We start from the raw sequence: 21,146 nt of genomic DNA, 5'->3' as shown, positions 1-21,146 counted from the left end.
TACAGCACAAGTAGTTTTTATGGTGGGAACTGGTTATCAATAAAAGTAATGGATTGCTACGGAGATATTCAGGAGCTTTGTTACTCTTTTAAAGCAGATGTTATTGTGTTTCTATAACGGCTTGTGTGCTACAGCAAAACAGACCTTTTTTTTTTTTGGTCTTGGCATATGTTTATGCAGTGAAATGGATGAATGGAAAAGTTTGTTTATGGTTGTTATCAATCCAATGGCACAGCAGCGACGCCTGCTGTCTAATTCAGTGTACTGCATCCTCAGAACTGGTTATCAATAAAAGTAATGGATTGCTACGGAGATATTCAGGAGCTTTGTTACTCTTTTAAAGCAGATGTTATTGTGTTTCTATAACGGCTTGTGTGCTACAGCAAAACAGACCTTTTTTTTTTTTGGTCTTGGCATATGTTTATGCAGTGAAATGGATGAATGGAAAAGTTTGATTATGGTTGTTATCAATCCAATGGCACAGGAGCGACGCCTGCTGTCTAATTCAGTGTACTGCATCCTCAGGTACTGCAATAGACCTCAAATTAGTCACACATTTTTTTCTACATTATTTCATCCTTGCTGGCTGCCAATCGAAAATCGAAAAAACATCATGATGATAAGTACACATTTTTAACTAAAACATACTGTTGACACAGATATGAGGAGAAAAAAACAACAATGCAAGATATTAACAATAAACTATGTTTTTGAAGAAGAAAAAGCTAGAAAAATATGACTTTGTTTAAAACAATCCAGTCAATAATCTGGGACTGACCCATTCAACCTGTGAGAGATGAAGTCGAACAGTGAATCAAAACTGGTAAACTGAAGCACTCTACAAGTTAACTAACTCACTCAAACTCATCCTGTATGAGATTAAACCGATATATACGTACACAACATACTGTAAATACAATATTACAGTGAAGGCAAAAGTGATATTGTTTTGTTGATATTCTTATTACTAAGTTACATGCTAGTCAAAATGTGTGGGTCACACTGTGAATACGCTCCTTCATTAAAACACCACAATGTTTTAACAAATTTGAACAATGTTGTAACATTAAAACACCACAATGAATAAAAAGAAATGTGTACTTATTATTATAATGTTATTTCAGGAGATCAGTTGTACACTAGTGCTGTATCCATTATTTTAATTACAAATTTAAATGATGTTAATAATTATTTAATTTAATAATTATTCAAATAGCTTTCCATAATATTAATAATTGTATTATTATTGTTATCATTTTATTATTATTATTAAATAATCATATTAATTTATAATTACTGAAAATATTGTTTAATTTTGCACTACCTACTAAAATGATGTTTTCGGCAACAAAAATGAGATATTGTTTCAGGACTGTACATCAAGTAAATTGACTAAAATAATGAATATGACGACAAAATATTGACTACATTTTAAGAATGTAGTCAGTGAGATTCTATGGTAATATCAAGTTATTCAGACGAAGTAAATTAACTCAGAACATCCGTTTCAAACTCAATGTTTGAGCTGTAGTTTATCCATACATTCTTTCCTAACCATAAACTTTTGTAAATCAGCATTTGCATACGGTTTGGAAAAAGGCCAATGCTGCCATCTGTCAGATGTTTTCACTTGTACCTGTCGAGCGAGGTTCACGGAGTCAGCAGTGAGTCTGTCTCTGAGGTGTGGGTCCAGCTGTGTGGCCGGTGCGATCTCCACCACCTTCTGGTGTCTCCTCTGGATAGAGCAGTCCCTCTCGTACAAGTGAATGACATTGCCGTATTTATCGCCTACACACAATGGACCGATCAACTCATTGAGCATTACACAGAAGTCTTAAACCCATCTGGCACTGTAAACAAACCCATCTGCTAGTATTTCTCCAAAATATAATAACAAACAATCATATAACTGATCAATAAACACTATGCAAATTAGCAGGCAACAGAGAACTGCACCATTCTGTTCACTGTTGAGAACAGTGCGCTCTATGCAAATATCCAAATATGTTTTAATTAACTCCCAAACAACGCATTTATTTCTGGCAAAAATCTCATTTGCTTTTGGGGGTTTTGAGCGCTTGTTCTGTCACAATGTCTGGAAACAGATTTGAAGTGGAAATCTTTACTTACTCATCCTTATGTCTTTCCAAACCTGAGTGACTTTCATTTCATGGGACACAAAAGGAGAAATTTAAAAGAGTCCTTGTTGCTCTTTTACAAGCAATTACGATCAATGAGGACTGAAGCTCCAAAAGCATCATAAAAATGGTATATATATGACTTGTGTTCTATATGACAAAAGTATCAATTTATACACAATTATGTGATACATGAGAGACAAAGTGGTTCCTAAACAAATCATTTAAGATGAATCTTTTCGACAAATATCTAAATGAATTATTCATAGTTTGGACTGATCAGGTAAACCTACTAGCGTTGTTTACATGCAAATTAATAATCCATTTGTAATCAGGTTGATAGCTCAATCAGCCTGAGAGTCCTTCATGTAAACACCATTTAATTTGATTGAGCTCAATCTGTAAGAAAATTTGAGTAGTGTAGATCTTTAATAAAGTGTTTGACGGGAAAATGTTAGCCATGTTAACCCAAAATTCAGGCAAAGATGAAAATTATGTCATTAATTACTCACCCTCATGTCTTTCCAAACACGTAAGACCTTCGTTCCTCTCATAGCTTCATAAAATTACCGTTGAACCACTGATGTCATGGACTATTTTATCAATGTCCTATACCTTTCTGGCTTTGAACGTTTCAGTTGCGTTGCTGTCTATGCAGGGTAAGAAAGCTCTTGGATTTCATCAAAAATATCTTAATTTGTGTTGTCTTATGGGTTTGTAACAACATGAGGGTGAGTAATTAATGACAGAATTTTCATTTTTGGGTGAAATATCCCTTTAACGCTTTATTCAAAATACCTTTCGCACACCTTTTTATTTTTATTTTTTATACGCCTTATGAACATTCATATGTTATCTTTCAAACTGAAAGAACAGACTTAAGGCCCGTTCACACCAAGCACGATAACTATAAAGATATTAACGATAAAGATAAAGTTCTAAAAATCATTCTCAATATTAAAGAATAGCAGAGTCCACACTATAACGATAACTATAACGATAAAGGCACAGAGAAACGATATCTTTGGAATCATTTTCAGAACGATTTTTTCCAGCTGATGAACGATACAAACATTGACAGCCAATCAGAATCCATCCTATAACGAGCTGGAGAATTTAAAGCAGCAGACGCACATGCGCTTAGAATAAACAGACAATATCGTCCGCTGGTGTGGACACTAATATCTTTATCTTTATAGTTATCGTTCTTGGTGTGAACGGGGCTTAAATGTCTGTTACATATTTGCTTAAAAAGGCTTTTCTGACTATGAACGTGGCAACTTGGCATTGCGAATGCCCAAAAAGTCTGATTGGATTCATTCAAATGAATGAAAAAAAGTGCAATGATGACTCAATGATCCCACTAAAGCGGAAGATTATAAGTGAATAATGACTTAAATTTCAATCTGTCCTCACACAAAGCTACCCAGCTACACAGCTTCAAATGACTGTAGCAAACAAGTCACGTAGGCCACTTTTATGGTGCTTTTATGTCCTTTTGACAATTAAACTCTTCAGACCAAAGAGCAACGGTTTTCCTTTTGTGTGACAGGTTTGGAATGTAATAAAGGTGAGTAAATGAGGACAATGTTATTTTCTGGTTAATCGTTTTCTTTATTATTAGGATACTTAATCTGCAGTTTTTGACCAAAGACTGACCAAACACAAACCAATAGCGAACAAACTCACTTACCCAAGATCTGCACCTCAATGTGTCTGGGTTTCTCAATGAACTTTTCCACAAACAGAGCTCCATTGCCAAAGGCTGCCAGGGCCTCAGAGCACGCACGCTGATAGTTCTCCTCTAGTTCCTGATCACATATAAAGCCACAGGGTCACCCAGTGCAAATACCCAGCACACCAATTCATACAGCACAAGTAACTCAAGAGCCAACAAACCTAAAGTGCACATAAGGGCCTCACTTTTGCGTTCATTTAAAAGCCCTCCAGTGTCAAAGCTCACAACTGGCTCTCAGAAAGAATGGCCCAAAGATTAAGTGTTCTAATCCCTTACAAATAATTTTACTCTTGGAAACATTACCTCATACTCCCTGACCACTCGCATTCCACGGCCTCCGCCTCCATACGCAGCCTTGAAGATAATCGGGAAACCGTAGCTGTTGGAGAACTCTTGAGCTTCCTGCAAAGACGAGATGGGAGCATCTGTTCCAGGTACCACCGGCACACCTGCAGGATGACCAGATAGATCTGCCTTATTAAATTTTTTTTTTAGGGGGGGAACATGCACCATAGAAATGCCATTCCATTCTTTGATGTACCATGTACATATGTGACCCTGGACCACAAAACCAGTCTTAAGTCGCTGGGGTATATTTGTAGCAATAGCCAAAAATACATTGTATGGGTCAAAATTATTGATTTTTCTTTTATGCCAAAAATCATTAGGATATTTAGTAAAGATCATGTTCCATGAAGATAAATTTCCTACTGTAAATACATTAAAACTTCAGTTTTGATTAGTAATATGCATTGCTAAGAACTTCATTTGGACAACTTTTAAGGTGATTTTCTCAATATTTTGATTTTTTTTTTGCACCCTCAGATTCCAGATTTTCAAATAGTTGTATCTCGGCCAAATATTGTCCTATCCTAACAAACCATACATCAATGGAAAGCATATTTATTCAGCTTTCAGATGATGCATACATATCAATTTTGAAAAATTGATACTTAAGACTGGTTTTGTGGTCCAGGGTCACATATCATGATGCAATACCAGTTTAGTAGACTAATTTAAAGCCATACTTTACCCAAAAATGTCATCATTTACTCACCCTTAAGTTGTTCAAACCTAGCAGCAACTGTTTGGTACAGGTTTGGAACAACACGAGGATTAGTAAATGATGACAATGTTTTCATTTTTAAGTTAACTATCCCTTTATGTTAAATAATAATTAAAAATATATATATTTTCATTTTAAAAAGCATTTATAAAGTATTTGATTAATATAACAAGGCACACTTTAGCTTTAAGAGAGCGCCACAGTTTGCTTCTGAAAATCAGTTACATAAATTTTCTCTATAGGGAGACTGATTTTTAATCATAACTTTATTCATTTTTAAGTTAACTATCCCTTTATGTTAAATAATAATTAAAAATATATATATTTTCATTTTAAAAAGCATTTATAAAGTATTTGATTAATATAACAAGGCACACTTTAGCTTTAAGAGAGCGCCACAGTTTGCTTCTGAAAATCAGTTACATAAATTTTCTCTATAGGGAGACTGATTTTTAATCATAACTTTATCATTAAAAATAATCCGTTAAATCCAGACCTACTGTGAGCTACAAGGCTGATAATTAGTGGAATATGCATTTTTTGAAGCCATCAGCCAGTATTATTTCAACCTATTTTTTTAATTAATCATGTTTAACAGCAGAATTCCTGGTGAAAACAACATTACCCATGATTCTGCAAAAAAAAATCTCCATAATTAGAAAATCCGGACAAGCAAATTGCGTCAAAAGAATACATTAGCACCCACCCACTCCATTGAGGCACTGTGAATGCTGTAAAAAGTGTCAGTCTCCCAAGATCTCTGTTAGTAAATATATTTAATTCAACAGGGTGTCCTAACTTTTTCATGTGAAAAATTTAGGACACCCTGTTGAATTCCATGGTTTTCTGTATCAGGACATCATAAAAAAATTATCTGGTCCTTGGCAGGTCTTAAAATCTGGAAAATAAAACATCAGATGAACAACAACACATGACATATTACACTGTCATTATTTATTTAACAAAAATAAAGCCAAGATTGAAAAGCCATGTGTGACAAAGTTAGGACGCCCTATGATTCAATTGCTTGTAGATCCACTTATAGCAGCAAAAAATAATTTTCTGTATGACTTTATCAGTCTCTCACATCGTTCTGGAGGAATTTTGGCCCACTCTTCTTTACAACGTTTCTCTAGTTTATTGAGATTTGTGGGCATTTGTTTATGCACAGCTCTCGCCACAGCATTTCAGTCAGGATGAGCTCTGGACTTTGCCTGGGCTATTGCAACACCCTGATTCTTTTCTTTTCAGCTGTTCTGTTGTAGATTTGCTGGTGTGCTTGGGATCATTGTCCTGTTGCATCACCCAATTTTGGCCCAACTTTAGCTATTGGATGGATGGCCTCACATTTGACTCTAGAACACTTTCGTATACAGAGGAGTTCATGGTTGACTCGATGACTGTGAGATGCCCAGGTCCTGTGGCTACAAAACAAGCACAAAAGCATCAGCCCTCCACCAGCATGCTTGACTTTTTGTGTGAGGTGTTTGTGCTGATATGATCTTTAGGTTTTCACCAAACGTGGCGCTGTGCATTCTGGCCAAACATGTCCACTTTGGTCTCGTCTGTTCAAAAGACATTGTTCTAGAAGTCTTATGGTTTGCTCAGATGCATCTTTGCAAACCTAAACCATGCTGCATTCCTTTTTAGGTAGAAGAGGCTTTCTTCTGCCAAGTCTTCCAATCATGCCATACTTGTCCCATATTTTTCTAATTGTACTGTCATGAACTTTATAATTTAACATGTTAACTGCGGTGTAGTTCTTGGGTTGTCTGCCATTTCTCTGAGCCATACACCGTCTGATCTTGGGGTGAATTTGCTGGGATGTCCACTCCTGGGAGGATTGGTGTCTGTTTTGAATGTCTTCCACTTGTGAATAATCTTCCTCACTGTGGAATAATGGACTTCAAATTGTTTGGAAATGGCCGTGTTTCCCTTCCCAGATTGATGGCAGCAACAATTGCTTCTATAAGATACTTGCTGATGTCTTTCCTCTTTGGCATTGTGTTAACACACACCTGAAGGCTCCAGACCAGCAAACTGCCAAAACATCTGCTTTTATAGAGGTGCTCACACTTGCTGATGATCAGTTAATCTAAGGCATTTGATAAGCAGTGCCTGACTGCTACTTACCATCTTAATTCCTATGTTAACAGTAAGGGTGTCCTAATTTTGTCACACATGGCTTTTCCATTTTGGCTTTATTTTTGTTAAATAAATAATGACAGTGTAATGTCAAGTGATGTTGTTCATCTGAGGTTTTATTTTCCCAATTTTAAGACCACAGATTTATTTCATAGATAGAGAGATAGATAGATAGATAGATAGAGTTCTTTGCCTCAAAGTAATTCCCTCATTAGGACATAGTCTTGTATCTTTGAATTGAAGCAAAAAATATTAGAAAATCTGACAAAGACAAAGTTTGAACTGTTGCGATTCATCTCATAGCAAGCTGGTTTGGTTCACGTCTTATAATTCCTTCCAAAGACTTTTAAAACCCCTTAGGGAAAAACTACTTCAAAAAGAAAGGCCACTGAAAAAGCGGATGGGTGCTGTTGCACTCTGTTCTGCGACACAACTGTTGATATAATGTGATAAGAGAGAAGACAGCATGATGTTCCCCGAGGAGATCAGATGATGAACACTTTACCTGCACTGGTGGCAATGGCACGGGCCTCAACTTTGTCCCCCATCTTGCGCACCACGTCTGGGGTGGGGCCGATAAAACGTACCCCAGCATCCACGCACGCCTGGGCAAAATCTGCTCGTTCTGACAGGAAGCCATAACCTGGGTGGATGGCATCCACGTCATTCTCCTGCCAGGGACAGATTGCACAACATCACCATTTGCCAGTACAAGAATTCTGTTACAATAAATTCCTGTAATACCTATTCAAATGACTATACTGTTACCTTGTCTTTTATTTTTGAGAATGACAAGAGATGACACAAAAAGACAGATTTAAATATACTACCGTTCAAAAGTCTGGGGTCAGTACAGTACAGTTTTTTCTAATTAAATAAATTTGATCAAAAGTGACAGTAAAGACATTTATATTACTACAAAAGATTTCCATTTCAAATAAATGCTGTTGTGTTGAACTTTCTATTAACCAAAAAAACCCTTAAAAAATGTTGTAGAAACAGCTCTTTCCGTAAGCAGCTAAATTGCTGTAGTGGCTCCAAGAATATAGCCCAACTTCCCCGACTGACTGAAATGTTTTGTTTATTGACTTCTATTCAAGTTTAGCCAATTTAGTTCTCTAAACAAGTCACAACAAGAGGTGTGGAATGTTTCAGGTGCTTAACACAACATGGGTCATTCTCTAAGACACATAAGGTACAGTGTTAAACTGACAGGCTGTTTAAGCCATTGATTTATTTATTGATTAAGCCATTGACTGACTGATTGTCCATTGATTGTTGCCTAAGGTATTTAATCAGAAAATTAGATGCGGGCGAACGACTGCCTGTCAGCGATTATTTTACGGCTACCATCTCTTCTTGGCGTCAGACTCTGAACCCTTTGTCAGAAGGCATAATTATGTGCAATTACTGCTCTTTGCAGGCTTGTTTGTGCTCTATCTGTCCAATCACTGCAGACTGTGTGTGTATTTTACAGGTCACGAGATACTAATCTGCTGTTTTACCACACAAACACTTTCAACAAAAGCTGCAGGTGTTAAAAACATGTGAATACATTCTGCTTTTCAACTCGACACCAAACACAGAGTTCTCACGCTGACTCGGGACAACTGTGACAGAGTTTTGGGCCAGTTGATGAAACCGTCAGTTAATTTAAAGTTCATTTAAAAACTTTTAAGCTGAGTGTTGATTATATTTAAAAAAAATAAAAGTTATTAAATTTAAGTTTGGGTTAAGTTGTTAATTGTAACCTTATATTGTAAAAGGGCTCCCTATAGTTTAAAGCATAAGCTGAGGTAGATTTTTATCATTAAGAAAATTTTAAATTATAACTGAATGCATTTAAAGAAAGAGCAACTTCAGTAAACCAGTAAACCACTGTCTAATTTTTAAAAAAGTTAGTTTTTCACCCTGCTGTACCAAAATCACACCGAACCGTGGCGTTAAAACCGAGGTACGTACCAAACCGTCATATTTGTGTACCGTTACACCCCTAACTTGAATTGTCCGGAAGTAGTGCTGAGGTCCAACTAAAGATATACTGAAGTATATTTGATTGTGCTAAAGTGGAACTATTGCAAGTATACTTTAAGTATCTTGCTTTTAAAGACTGACATTATTCAAAGATTATACAATCCTCATCAATAGTGATATTAAAACACATTTTAGGCTTAATATTAAGAAATGTGCATTGTGCACAAGCAGTACTCCAAATAAAGTTCAATTACAATTTTCATATCAGGAAGTCTTGAGTAACATGTCATTAAATATGTTAATAGATTTGAACTACACTTAGTATGAAACTGGGGGGGGCGGCAGTGAAAAATGTTGGCAGGGCATGTAAAAATCTGAATTATGGTGCAAAAGATTTACAGAGAACCACTCAGGTGCAAAGTCTGACCTTGGCCACTTTAATGATGTCTGGTATATGCAGGTAGGCTGCTACAGGTGGCAGCCCCTTCCCGATGAGGTAAGCTTCATCTGCCTTTTGTCTGTGCATCTGGCCCGTGTCCTGCTCAGAGTAGACGGCCACCGTGCGGATCCCTAGCTCTGTGCAGGCCCGGAACACCCGGATGGCAATCTCTCCTGCAAAAGGCATTTTATTAAATACAATTCATGAGTATATAATTGATTCATGCCATGTGTTTTTATACCCGAGGACAGAGAGACAGTTAACATATTAGCTTTATTTTTAGAAATGCTTTGACAAGCAATAAGCAGAAATGTATTGTTATTTAAAAATAAAAAAAATGTTTACCCTACCCACCGTGACTATTTTATGTTGATATTTTATTAATTGATTTCTTCAGTGTCACATGATCCTTCTGAAATCATTCTAATATGCTGATTTGATGTTTATTATTATTTATTTTGAAAACAGCTGCGCTGCTTAATATAATTTCTTTTTCTTTTATGAATAGAAGATTCAAGAGAACAATATTACAAGTATTAATTTCTTTTTTTAAAAAAACCTTCTACAAACTTTTGTTTTATATGTATGTAATAGCATTTGGAAAAAATAATATATTAAAATATAATTAAATATATACTGAAAAACTAAAAATAGAAATAAAACAAACTAAACTAAAACAAGTTTTTGGGAATGTCATACACATTCTGAACACTGACGCACCTCTGTTGGCCACCATGACCTTTTTGATGGGTTTGTACTCCAGTGTCTGGGATGCGGTATGGGCGGAGCGGCTCATACTCCACACCCTCCTGATGGCCAACAGGCCCAGGGCAGAGCGCTTTCCTCCCACCTGTAGCAGCATCTAGAAGGCAAAAGCAAAAAATAGACCTGTTACAGAAAGCAGGTCATTTAGTCTGCTGTAAGCGATATCTACGTTGTGTTATCTGCATTTCTAAAGAACCAAAGGGATTAGTAGCCTTGCAGAGTCTCACACAGGAGCTGAGATAACAAGAGTCAACACTCAAACTAAAGGGAAAGTGAGGTCAGGGATAAGAAGAGAACAAGCCTGATATAGTACAAATGAGTGCTGCAAAATGTGACCACAATCAAATAAACTATCAACAAGCAACTGGGCAAAGACTGGCCTTGACTGCGTGAAAAGATACTCAAGGCTGTCTTTAAAAAATGCTGTATTTCAAGCATATCCACATTCTGCAAAACATGAATACGGTCAAGTGCCCACAGGGCCAAACTGAACCAAACACAATATCATATTGTGATCATATTGCCTGTGGACGCAGCTTCAAAGGCCGAGACTGAACACCTGAAACAACAGCAGCACTGATTAAACTCAGTGGGAAACACTGAAGGATCAGAGAGACTATGAGGCCTCAGGAGACAAAGGCAGAACAGCATATAAACCAGACAATAAAAAGAGTTACAAGTTAAAAATCTAATGAAAGAGCATGACTAAATCAAAAAACGTGATGTGTGCGCTATCAATTGCAAAGTAAAATAGCTCACTTGGCTAATCTACTATAATTCTTTTGGACAACATGGGTGTCCAGAGGAAGTGATTGTGCACCCATACAGGTGTCGCGAGGCAAAACCCAGTGCTGCATCCAGTGTGCTCTTACTTATATATAAAAAAAAAACTACTAACTGCACAGTAACACTCGATGAGAATTTCTAAGCCACTCTGAAAGACAACTAAAGTCCTTTAAAACAGCAAAACAATGTTAAATGCATATAATAAAATGCAACTAACAAAGCCAAATAACATATTATGCTGAATTATGCTTTTTAGACTAAATAAATTAAAAATACAACACTACAAATTTAAATCAATCATTTTAAATGCTACAACTGGATTTAGGCAATTTTACAGCAATTTACAATATAAAAATTTATATTATTTTGAGATATTTTGAAGATTACATTTGAAGTAACAATGAAATGACGTACATCAGAGTGAAGACTAAAAAAACACAATAAGATCAATAAGATGCATTTAGGAAACAGATCATTGTGATGTTTTTATCAGGTGTTTGAACTCTCATTCTGACGGCACCCATTCACTGCAGAGGATCCATTGATGAGCAAGTGATTAATCTACATCTTGGATGGCCTGAGGGTGAGCAAATTTTCATTCTTGGGTGAACTATTCCTTTAACACTGTTACTAAATTAAAAAAATTAAGAAAACTAAACATGTACATTCAAATATCCAGTATTGGAAAACACTAATACTGTAACAATATAGCACGCATTAAAGGAATAGTTCACCTCAAAAATTTAAATTGTCATCATTTACTCACCCTCAAGTCGTTCCAAACCTGTTTAAAGGTTCTTTCTTATGTTGAACACAAAAGAAGATATTTTGGAGAATTTTGAAAAACCAAACAGTTGTTGGTTCCCATTGACTTCCATAGTAGGGAAAGAAATACTATGGAAGTCAATGGGGACCATCAACTGCTTGATTCTTCATTGACTCTTCTGCTTGATTTGATTCTTCTTGCATTCTTCAAAATATCTTCTTTTATGTTCAACAAAACTATGACCTATGCAATCCATGGTGATACTATTAAAGTATCTTGTTTAGGCTACTTTTTATTTTTATTTATTCATTTTTTGAATACAATAAACCATTCTGGTACTGTGAGGGGTCAGATGGCGTCCAATGTACTGATGCAAAACCAGCTGAAAAATCGATGTTTTAAATCAGTTAATTTTTAAAAAAAAGTGAACGCTTCAATCATTGAACGCATCTTGTTCATATTTGCCTACTTCCTAAAGAAAACATGTATTTGATAACTAAGGGGATATTGCAAAAACATGCTCAAAGGTCTACCTACTTCAGAGGAAAGGCATTTGCACAGCATATGGCCCGTCAGATGAAAGGGCAGAGGAAAAACTAAAGAAATAATGGACACTCATGACAAATCTCCAAAACATAAAATTCCCATACAAAAGCTATGGCTGATTTCTTATGGGAGCATATTAAGGTGTCTCTTTTCACTCAAACCATTTTATGGTTACTTAGTGGTTCTACTGTTCCTTATACTTGTCTGCTCCTAAATAAGGGACATCCCTCTGCCAAAATCACAACAATACAGTGACTGTGTCCTGGCTGAGAGAGAGAACATGACACTGATACATGAGCTCCACAGCGGAGACACAAACTGAAGCTGCTGTAAACAATAGCAGCACATTTGTGTGAGAGTTTAGGACAGTATGGAGATGGGCCGATGTATTAGATGGCATTCTGCATGTGTAATGGGGCATGTAAAACAGTGAGGGGTGAGTTGGTGTGATTTGGTAGCAAAATGATCATATCTTCCTGACTGGGTGGAAGGAGGTGGCTTTGAGGGGTTTACTGAACCATTCACATGAAACCTTTTATCCAGAGTATGTTGGCACAGCCTGTGGCCTCGGTCTATAAAAAAAATAACTGTACTCTACTCAAAGGAATAACTTAATAATGCACAGAGATCCACTTACAAACTCACTCACAGTCCGAGTTATGCTGTGAGAACACAAGGCCATTTATTTGCATTTAAAAGAGAAAAAACAACAGCCTCCTTTTGTATTCATTCTACTAAACCTTTATACCTCAATCTTTTATAGTATTCATCTTATACTTTTATCTTATTTAATCTATCTTTTATAGCTGTATGTTTGTCACTAACTCACGATAGATAGAGAGATACAGATGTCCATAAGTGTCATATTATCAGACACCTGCTGCTTTTCATAAAGCATGTTCAGTGTTAAGTTACGGTTTAATATATAACAAAAATCTGAGTCAGGGGTGATTCTCTGACTATGATAATGTGACCAAGAACAAATCCAAGAATTTACAACTTCATATTTTATTGCTGTGACAACAGCACAGCAGTAAAATTGCAATTAGATCTTGTTGGATTAAGAAATAAATGTTCATGGACATCAATATTATTTGCATAAGAGAAACTGAATATCCTTGTTATGTAAATGTAAATGTGTCACTATTTATTTTAAGGTATTTAAATCACCTTTCTGACTTCACTGGATCATTTAAATGGACCTTCTGTGTGACAAATTCAGTTTTAATTAAATAAAAAAGTTCTTTTTTAATTTTTTTTATTAAAGCTCTCAATTATGAATACTTTCAGAAAATTGGATGGGAGGGGATGTTTGAAATAGTTTTTTTTAAGAGTCAGACTGCTGAAGCTGCTCAACCCCCCAAAGTATTTTTAAACTGGACATTAATTTACATACCAGCTGCATATCAACCAATTATAAAAGTGATATGGTTTATCCTATTTTTAAAAAGACAAAAAAATTATAATAATAATACAGTGTAGCGTCTGCTTAAAATCATGGATGGTCTTTGGGTTTTATGGCATAAGAGACCCCTTTTAGCTTTTGACATTTACATATAAATTACAGTCCTGGTCACAGACTTTACATTTATATGGGGGTTAAATTGCCAAATGGTTCCTCGCTATCAAGGAGATGCTAAGCAGTCCCCCACTATCATCTCCCCATCTGATTTCAAACACTTTCCAAAGAGATGTAAATGACCCCGATGCCAGGCACCGATGGGCCTGGCTGACCAAGCAAACTACAACAGGCTCACATAACACACACACACAAACACACACACGTAAAGACCTTTACTCTATTTAGACAATAATTGAGCAGTTACAAATATATCTGGTATATTGCATGTGTTGTTTGTACGTTTCCCTATTAGATTAGCTGAGTTACCACTCGTTATTTGTATTAGTCAAGCCCTAAGCACTGATATTCAGGTGTATGGATATATCTTTGGTTTAATCTATTCTAAATGTTTCTTTCTTGGTATCAATATTATCTGCTCTTTATTCCTCAAACAATGATGTACAGTATGTGATTGTGAAACGCATCATACGATTTATACTATATTTTGGGTTAAAACGGCAGCAATTCCAGACCGGCCATAAAACATGCAAATGGGCCATAAAGCGAGACAAAGGAAACTTCTCCCGCTCAAAAAATTCACGCCTGGTATTGGCTAGCCCACCCAAAGGTGGGGGGTGGATAGAAACCCTCAAAAAGCATTAGCCCAAAATGATCTTTGCTCAGAAAAACCCTCTTCGTTTGAGACAACACCTTTTCCAAGACTCTCAAGATCTTCCTCTTGAGTTTTTATTTTCCGGCAGTTTTTATCTTCAAGTAACTTCGAGTCGCTGTGGACTTTTCCTATCTTCAGAAGAACCAGAAGTAAACTTCCAGCTCACTCCTAACGAACTCATCAAAGACCTCCGTTATCTACCGCATCAGGACTCTTGTTCAGCAATCGAAGCCAATGCAAGTAACCGTTTACAATTATTTAGATGCGTGTTTAAGTTTCAGTATGTTAGCTATAGTTTCATTTATTAAATCCCTTATATTCACGATCGATTGCTTCTGTTTGCTGCTCACAATTCGAAGTCAATGAATGTTTTGAACCCTTGCTACATATGTTAAATTACTGCTAGCACTGCATAAAGAAGGACAGTTATTCTCCTTGGCCAGGAAAATAATCTTTCCTTGAATTGATAAATGATTATATTGTCTGCTCGGTGGACGGACAGATCAAATAATTGTAATATTGATTCTGCTACAGTTAATTCGAAGATATAATCTAAATATTTATTATTAATCATAACCAGTTATAATTAGTCATAAATATTTCCCTGTTGAGCTGATTTACTACAACAGCCAACTTCCTCCTTCAACCCCCAACAATTCTGTTCATGCATGGCATTCAGGTAACCAATGCAACAATGCCATAAACAAGATTAAGATTTCCCAATACTTGTAATCTAGTTCCTTACACAAATAACAGACTTGTGGTTAACTTGTCAAAAGAAGTCAAAACACACACACACACACACACATACAGTATATATATATATATATATACATTCAAAAAAAAACAAAACACACACACACACACACATAAAGTATATATATATATATATATATATACATAAAAACAGATGCTTAGACATACGCATTGCATGCTGTGTCTTGAATGAACTGAACAATTCAAGGTAAGAGTAACACAGGGCCTTCTTTAACAGGCGTGTTTAGACACTTCTGAGGAGGAACCATAACGGAGTCTCACAAAACAGGAATTACCTTCATTCTCAAATCAACCGTTGACTTTACACTTCCTGCACCATTCAGAAAATCTAATTACTTTTTTTTTTTTTTAGTTCACCTTCATGAAGTGCACGTATTAGTACTATCATAATCCAAAATTATTTTATGTGTGCTGTGCTGTGCTGTTGAGGCAAGACCGGTGCCCATAAGGGCGACAAGCTCCATGTAGAGAAAATCAAGTTATTGATGTCTAAATCAGTGTTAAATTCTTTATTTGCAAAACTTTTTAATATGCAAAAAATACTGAGTGCACTATAAATTTGTATGTTCTCAAGAATGCCAAGATACCTTGATTACGTACAACACAAAATGACGCAAATGGTCTGAATGTGTGTCCAAGCAAACTGCCCAAATAAAAAGGTATTATGCATCATATAGGCATCCCTAGACAGTTTTGACACTGCTTGGATTGGATTGGACAGATGAACGTTAAAAGGCCATCGACAGCTGCCAACTTGAACCTGAACTTGCTACGCAATCAATAACTTTCACATCAGAAAGCTGCTCCTTTGCTTTTTAACCTGACTCGCAGCCAGGAAGTGTTTATGTTTGGCTATGTGGCAGCGAATAGTTTATAGGTCAGCAAAGTGAGCTAAATCCACCTGCTTGTCCAGTTTGATTCATTCAGTTGGCACATGCGTTAGCAAACAGAGGAAAGCATGCCCTTTGGTCGCATGCTGCACGACTTCAAAAACAAACTCTAACGTTATCTCTGAGTTTAATAAATGTTTACTGCAGAAGCCATGACGGTCTGTTCGTTTTAAATAATATGCACTTATTGTGCATGAAGTTTACACATCATGCAGCTAATGTTTATTAGGGCAGAAACTTGTGCACATCATACATGCAATATAACATAGCTTAGACCAGCAGTCTCAAAAAGCGTGCATCATCTGATCTGATGAACGCATTACATGCGAGGATGCAGTCTTACCTTCTTATTCTTGTCTCACAGCAGTTGCGTTCTGGTGTCCAATCCTGTTCCTTGTAGAAGGAGCGTGAAGACGTAGAAACCTCGGTGCTTAAGTTCAGTGAATACGTAGCGAAGTAACTAAATCTGCCTGACCCAAACTCGCTTATTTACATCATCTGACAGTCAGTGTGTTATATCGTGGCTGATGGGTCCAGATTTCCTGCTGGACGTTGAACCGGTGAAAATTGTGCGCTCAAATCGTCTGAGCTGGCTTGCCCTGTCCCAAATCACTTAACACTCTCTTTAGTGTTTGGCCCGTTGCAACATTTTTTTCTTGAATCAATAATCCACCCATCTGTATGCTGGTAAACGATTGGTGTATGCACTGAAACAGGCGTCCCCGCCCACGTCTCACTTGTCATTGATGTGATTGGTTGCCGCTGAACTCGGCAGTACCTTATTCGTTCTGCGTCACGTCAATCAGCAACAGCTCTGTACAGGTACTGCTATCGGACACTTGGGGGAAATCATGCAGTACTTGGGTGTTGTAGTTTCACTGCGGGACAAAACTACAAATGGATTGTGGACTTTCCTGTTACCCTCACTTGTTTCTAATTTTACACCCCTTACGAAAATTAACCATGGTTTTACTACAAATAAAATATGGTTACTATTGTTAAACCTTTGTAACCAAAGTTTGTTACACTAACCATGATATTTGTAGTAAAACTGTGGTTATACAAATGGTAATCAATACGCCAAAAAACAATGGTTACTACACTTTTACTACAATAAAGCCATGGTTAATTTTAGTAAGGGTCGTTTCGGAGTTATGAAGAAATCTCTTAACGGTTTTGTTTGCAATATGTGCAAACCTTGTATATGATGTAATGTGATATGTTGTGGACACCGTGATTCTTAATTGGACTAAAAATGTAATAAAACAGCCTAATATTGCCTTGTGCAAACAAATGACAATAAACACCATAGATATACATTAAATGCACTTTCCTGTCTCTCTTACACTATTTTTTTAATATAAGCCCATGCAGGTTTACAGTTATATAGGCAACAGTGTTACGAACAAAAAGAGGTAATTTAGAAACGGAGGTCCAAAACGTTTATTTAGCAAGAAAACCAGAGTTCTGCAATGGAATGCATAACCTTTCATTTTTTACTATTACCTTATGGGCAGAAGAAGACAGAAGAAAAAAAGAACCGGACAGTAAACTTAGATCTCAGAACGAAAAAAACAGCATATAAAGGTCATAAAAAAGAAAACACAACAGTAGAATAAATTAAGAACTGGGGCAGAAGATGCAATACTACCACCATAATGTATGTGATTCTACCATTAAGCGCTGTTTGTTTAACCTTGGTCTATACAGTTACAAAAAAATGGATTTCATTCAAAGCGCCTGCATTTGCAGGTTTCATGGCAGCAGTTGCTGCACCAACATGGCAGACACAGTCTAACTGGATGACAAGCATTACGCACCATCCCAATTGCCACTGTGCATGGACCACAACTACAGGACCATGGAAGAGGAGAACATGCTGTTGTTATTATGAGAAAAGATCATAAAATGCAGGTGCTTTTGATGTATACAAATATATTGAACAGCCTGCAGGAAGAACCAGCACACAGCTTAAGATTGAATATTTTTCCCTAGACAGAAATGGTCCACTGACTGGGACACCGAGTCCAGCATCAAAACGTAAGACTGTATATTTAGGTGAAAACTATTCTACATCTTCAGTACAAACTCCACACTAACAGAGCTCAAACCAAACATTAAACCGCTCTACACCAGTCTAGAACTAATATGTGGCATTTGCTTTGCGGTAGTGAAATTAGTGAGGAAATGCAATTTGGAAAGAAGGTCAAAGCCTTTCCACCATGTTTCTCTCAAAGAATACAAAAAGGGGCAAAACAAGCAAACTAACTGAAATAACTGGTCCCCAATTAACCATTTCCGGGATTATTCTACGCAGGTTTGTCTAATTTTCTTTTTATCTTACATGTTAGTTATGCGGTCCCTAAAGAACAAGCCCTATACCAAAACGTAAACTGTACTGCGTGGCTCCACTTTAAATCCAACTACAAGCACTCGCTCAGACACACAGATCTACACTTACAAAAACAATCACACTATGACATGGAAGTTTGAGCCATTTTGTTATATAAAGCCCCTGATTATCCATGAATGGTTATTCACCATACAGTTCTAAGACCACTGAGCAGAGGTTGCATGAGAAACATGCAGTTAAATGAGAACTAGCAAGTTAGAAAAAGGCAAGCTGGGAAGAAAAAAAAACACAGAAACATGCCAAACATAAATAAAGCATGCATTGCTCTTGTCCATATAGTATGTCACAATCTTTAAAATATTGATACATGTGTTACACTGCTGTTATCATCACCATCATATATGCAAGGTTTAAACTTTGTTGTGCATGTAAATATTTTCTTCCAAAAAAAACCAGATAATGTAGGGAAAAAGTTGACAGGAGATCATGTTGGAAAAACAAGCAGAGTAGAGGACTGATCAAAATAAGGGAAAGTGAAGGAGAGCAAAACTAAATGGGGAGGAGTAAGAGATTGGGTTGTGAATGCTTGTTGAAGGTTGACAGTGAGAGTGCTGCCCACTGTTTGGTCTGTTGTGCTCCTTTTGGTTTCCAGTTTTTACTTTGCTGTCATCATCTGGACAAACTCTGTGGGGGGAAATAAAATGAATGAGATCAACGTGCCAATCTTCACAAACTGATTTCATAATTATACTGCAGGCTTGGCATTTATTCAGACAAAAATCCACTTACATATAAAAATACCACAATGCACCAATGACATTAATATAGGGAAATACCTTCATAGTTGACCTGGCCGTCACCATCAATATCTGCCTCCCGGATCATCTCATCCACTTCCTCATCTGTAAGCTTCTCCCCCAGATTTGTCATGACATGACGCAACTCTGCTGCACTGATATAGCCGTTTCCATCCTGTAAAGCATTAGTCATTGAAAGAGATAAACATTCTTTCCACATTTGTTTTTTCCAAAGAAATGCCTTCAATAAGAGGCATTTATAAGCGAGTACACTTCACTACCTTATCGAAAACTCTGAATGCTTCTCTGATCTCCTCCTCGCTATCCGTGTCCTTCATCTTCCTGGCCATCATTGTAAGGAACTCTGGGAAATCAATCGTTCCATTGCCTGAAGGGCAGAAAAAGCCAACAGATTTAGAAAAAGAGAAGAGCTATTGTAACACGGCATTATTTGTGGAAGGGCTTCCTCACCATCAGCATCAACTTCATTGATCATATCCTGAAGCTCTGCCTCTGTAGGATTCTGGCCCAAAGACCGCATGACAGTCCCTAACTCTTTAGTAGTGATGGTGCCATCACCGTCTTTGTCAAATAAGGAGAAGGCCTCCTTGAATTCTGAAAAGCAATTGAAATTATTTATTGCACACCATTGAAATTGCTGATTTGAGGTTTGAAGCAAAGGTTAATCTTCCATACCAGCAATCTGCTCCTCTGTTAGCTGATCAGCCTATATGAAGGACACAAGAAAATTATTTTAATAGCACTGAGATATTTTCAAACGTTTCCATTCCGTCTGAACTTGCTTAACTGTATTTATTGCGTGTTAAATTGAACGGAACATGTTTAACACCTGATACCTTGTGTTTTACAAGTTTGTTGTCATTCATGAGGCGTTCTGAATTAACGTTAGACAAATACAAAACGCGTTCACAGCAGACAATACAGCTGTATTTGACCACATTAACAGGTGTATTGTTTTTATTGGTCTATAATGTGGTTTACAGTTACTTAAAGGCCATCTGAATAGATTAGTGCGCATGCTGTGGGGAACTACAAGCATGTTGTGACCGATCAGATATATTAGAAAAAGCAGGGCTATTTTGGAACAAGGGACGCTACGGGTTTGTCTAATGTAAATGAGGGCGATCTCTACATCTGCCTGCTGACGCCGACATGAGGCGAGCTAGCAACAGGGAACCAGTCAAGGATGTGCTTGTATAGCGCATTTTCTGCTGTAAACATCTCACGCCCATTTGCGATTAGAGAAAGCGCTGCAAAACGTCACACAGAAAGCTTAAAGTTTATTCCACAGTGAGAAAAATGAAAACTGTGTAGCCCACTGAAGTGACGTTAGCCCGGGAGCTCGCGCGCTTTCAATAGAATGACGGTTAGCTCGCGAGGAGCTAAGCTAACAGTAACGTTAGCCCATTCTCACCTATCGCCTCGCCATGGAGGCTCAGCCATTTTTGTAGCTACGCTGCACTTTGGCTATTAGGATAAAGAGTTATAACGGCTTACTTACCATTGTACTTTAGTGTGAACTACGTTAGTTTGCACGTAGAGGAAATAAAAGGAATCCCAAGCGTTTGCTTTCCACCCGTGCGATTGTCAAGCACTATCTTCTGCTGCTGTGCGCCCAAATTTCGATATCACTACGCCTTAATACTTCGGTCCAAAGTGGGACGTCGCACTCCTTGACAACAAAGCGGTTACTATGGTCCTCCTCCGCCAC

At 37.1% G+C, this 21,146-nt stretch overlaps 2 protein-coding genes across 2 annotated transcripts in view; both read right to left on the bottom strand.

Annotated features, from left to right (window-relative positions):
• Positions 1–16,947, bottom strand: part of LOC107756168 (pyruvate carboxylase, mitochondrial-like) — a 141,350-nt gene extending 124,403 nt beyond the window's left edge. Inside the window, exons 1-7 of the mRNA XM_016573187.1 lie at positions 16,608–16,947; positions 10,221–10,362; positions 9,489–9,673; positions 7,593–7,758; positions 4,180–4,325; positions 3,832–3,949; positions 1,637–1,788 (exon numbers count right to left, since the gene is read on the bottom strand). Coding sequence (XP_016428673.1) covers positions 1,637–1,788; positions 3,832–3,949; positions 4,180–4,325; positions 7,593–7,758; positions 9,489–9,673; positions 10,221–10,362 — 909 coding nt within the window. The 5' untranslated portion in view covers positions 16,608–16,947. The remainder of the gene's footprint in view (positions 1–1,636; positions 1,789–3,831; positions 3,950–4,179; positions 4,326–7,592; positions 7,759–9,488; positions 9,674–10,220; positions 10,363–16,607) is intronic.
• A 736-nt stretch (positions 16,948–17,683) lies between these two features.
• On the bottom strand, positions 17,684–21,140 carry calm3b (calmodulin 3b (phosphorylase kinase, delta)). Its single transcript, XM_016573183.1, has 6 exons — positions 20,937–21,140; positions 20,111–20,141; positions 19,886–20,029; positions 19,696–19,802; positions 19,454–19,589; positions 17,684–19,301 (listed from the first exon to the last, which is right to left on the bottom strand). The coding sequence occupies exons 1-6, from the start codon at positions 20,937–20,939 to the stop codon at positions 19,273–19,275; spliced, it is 450 nt and encodes a 149-aa protein (XP_016428669.1). The 5' UTR covers positions 20,940–21,140; the 3' UTR covers positions 17,684–19,272.
• Positions 21,141–21,146: the final 6 nt, after the last annotated feature.

The sequence above is a fragment of the Sinocyclocheilus rhinocerous genome, unplaced genomic scaffold (assembly GCF_001515625.1).
Source record: "Sinocyclocheilus rhinocerous isolate Xijiao unplaced genomic scaffold, SAMN03320098_v1.1 scaffold682, whole genome shotgun sequence".
Lineage (NCBI taxonomy): Eukaryota > Metazoa > Chordata > Actinopteri > Cypriniformes > Cyprinidae > Sinocyclocheilus > Sinocyclocheilus rhinocerous.
This window is presented reverse-complemented; position numbering and strand designations above follow the sequence as displayed.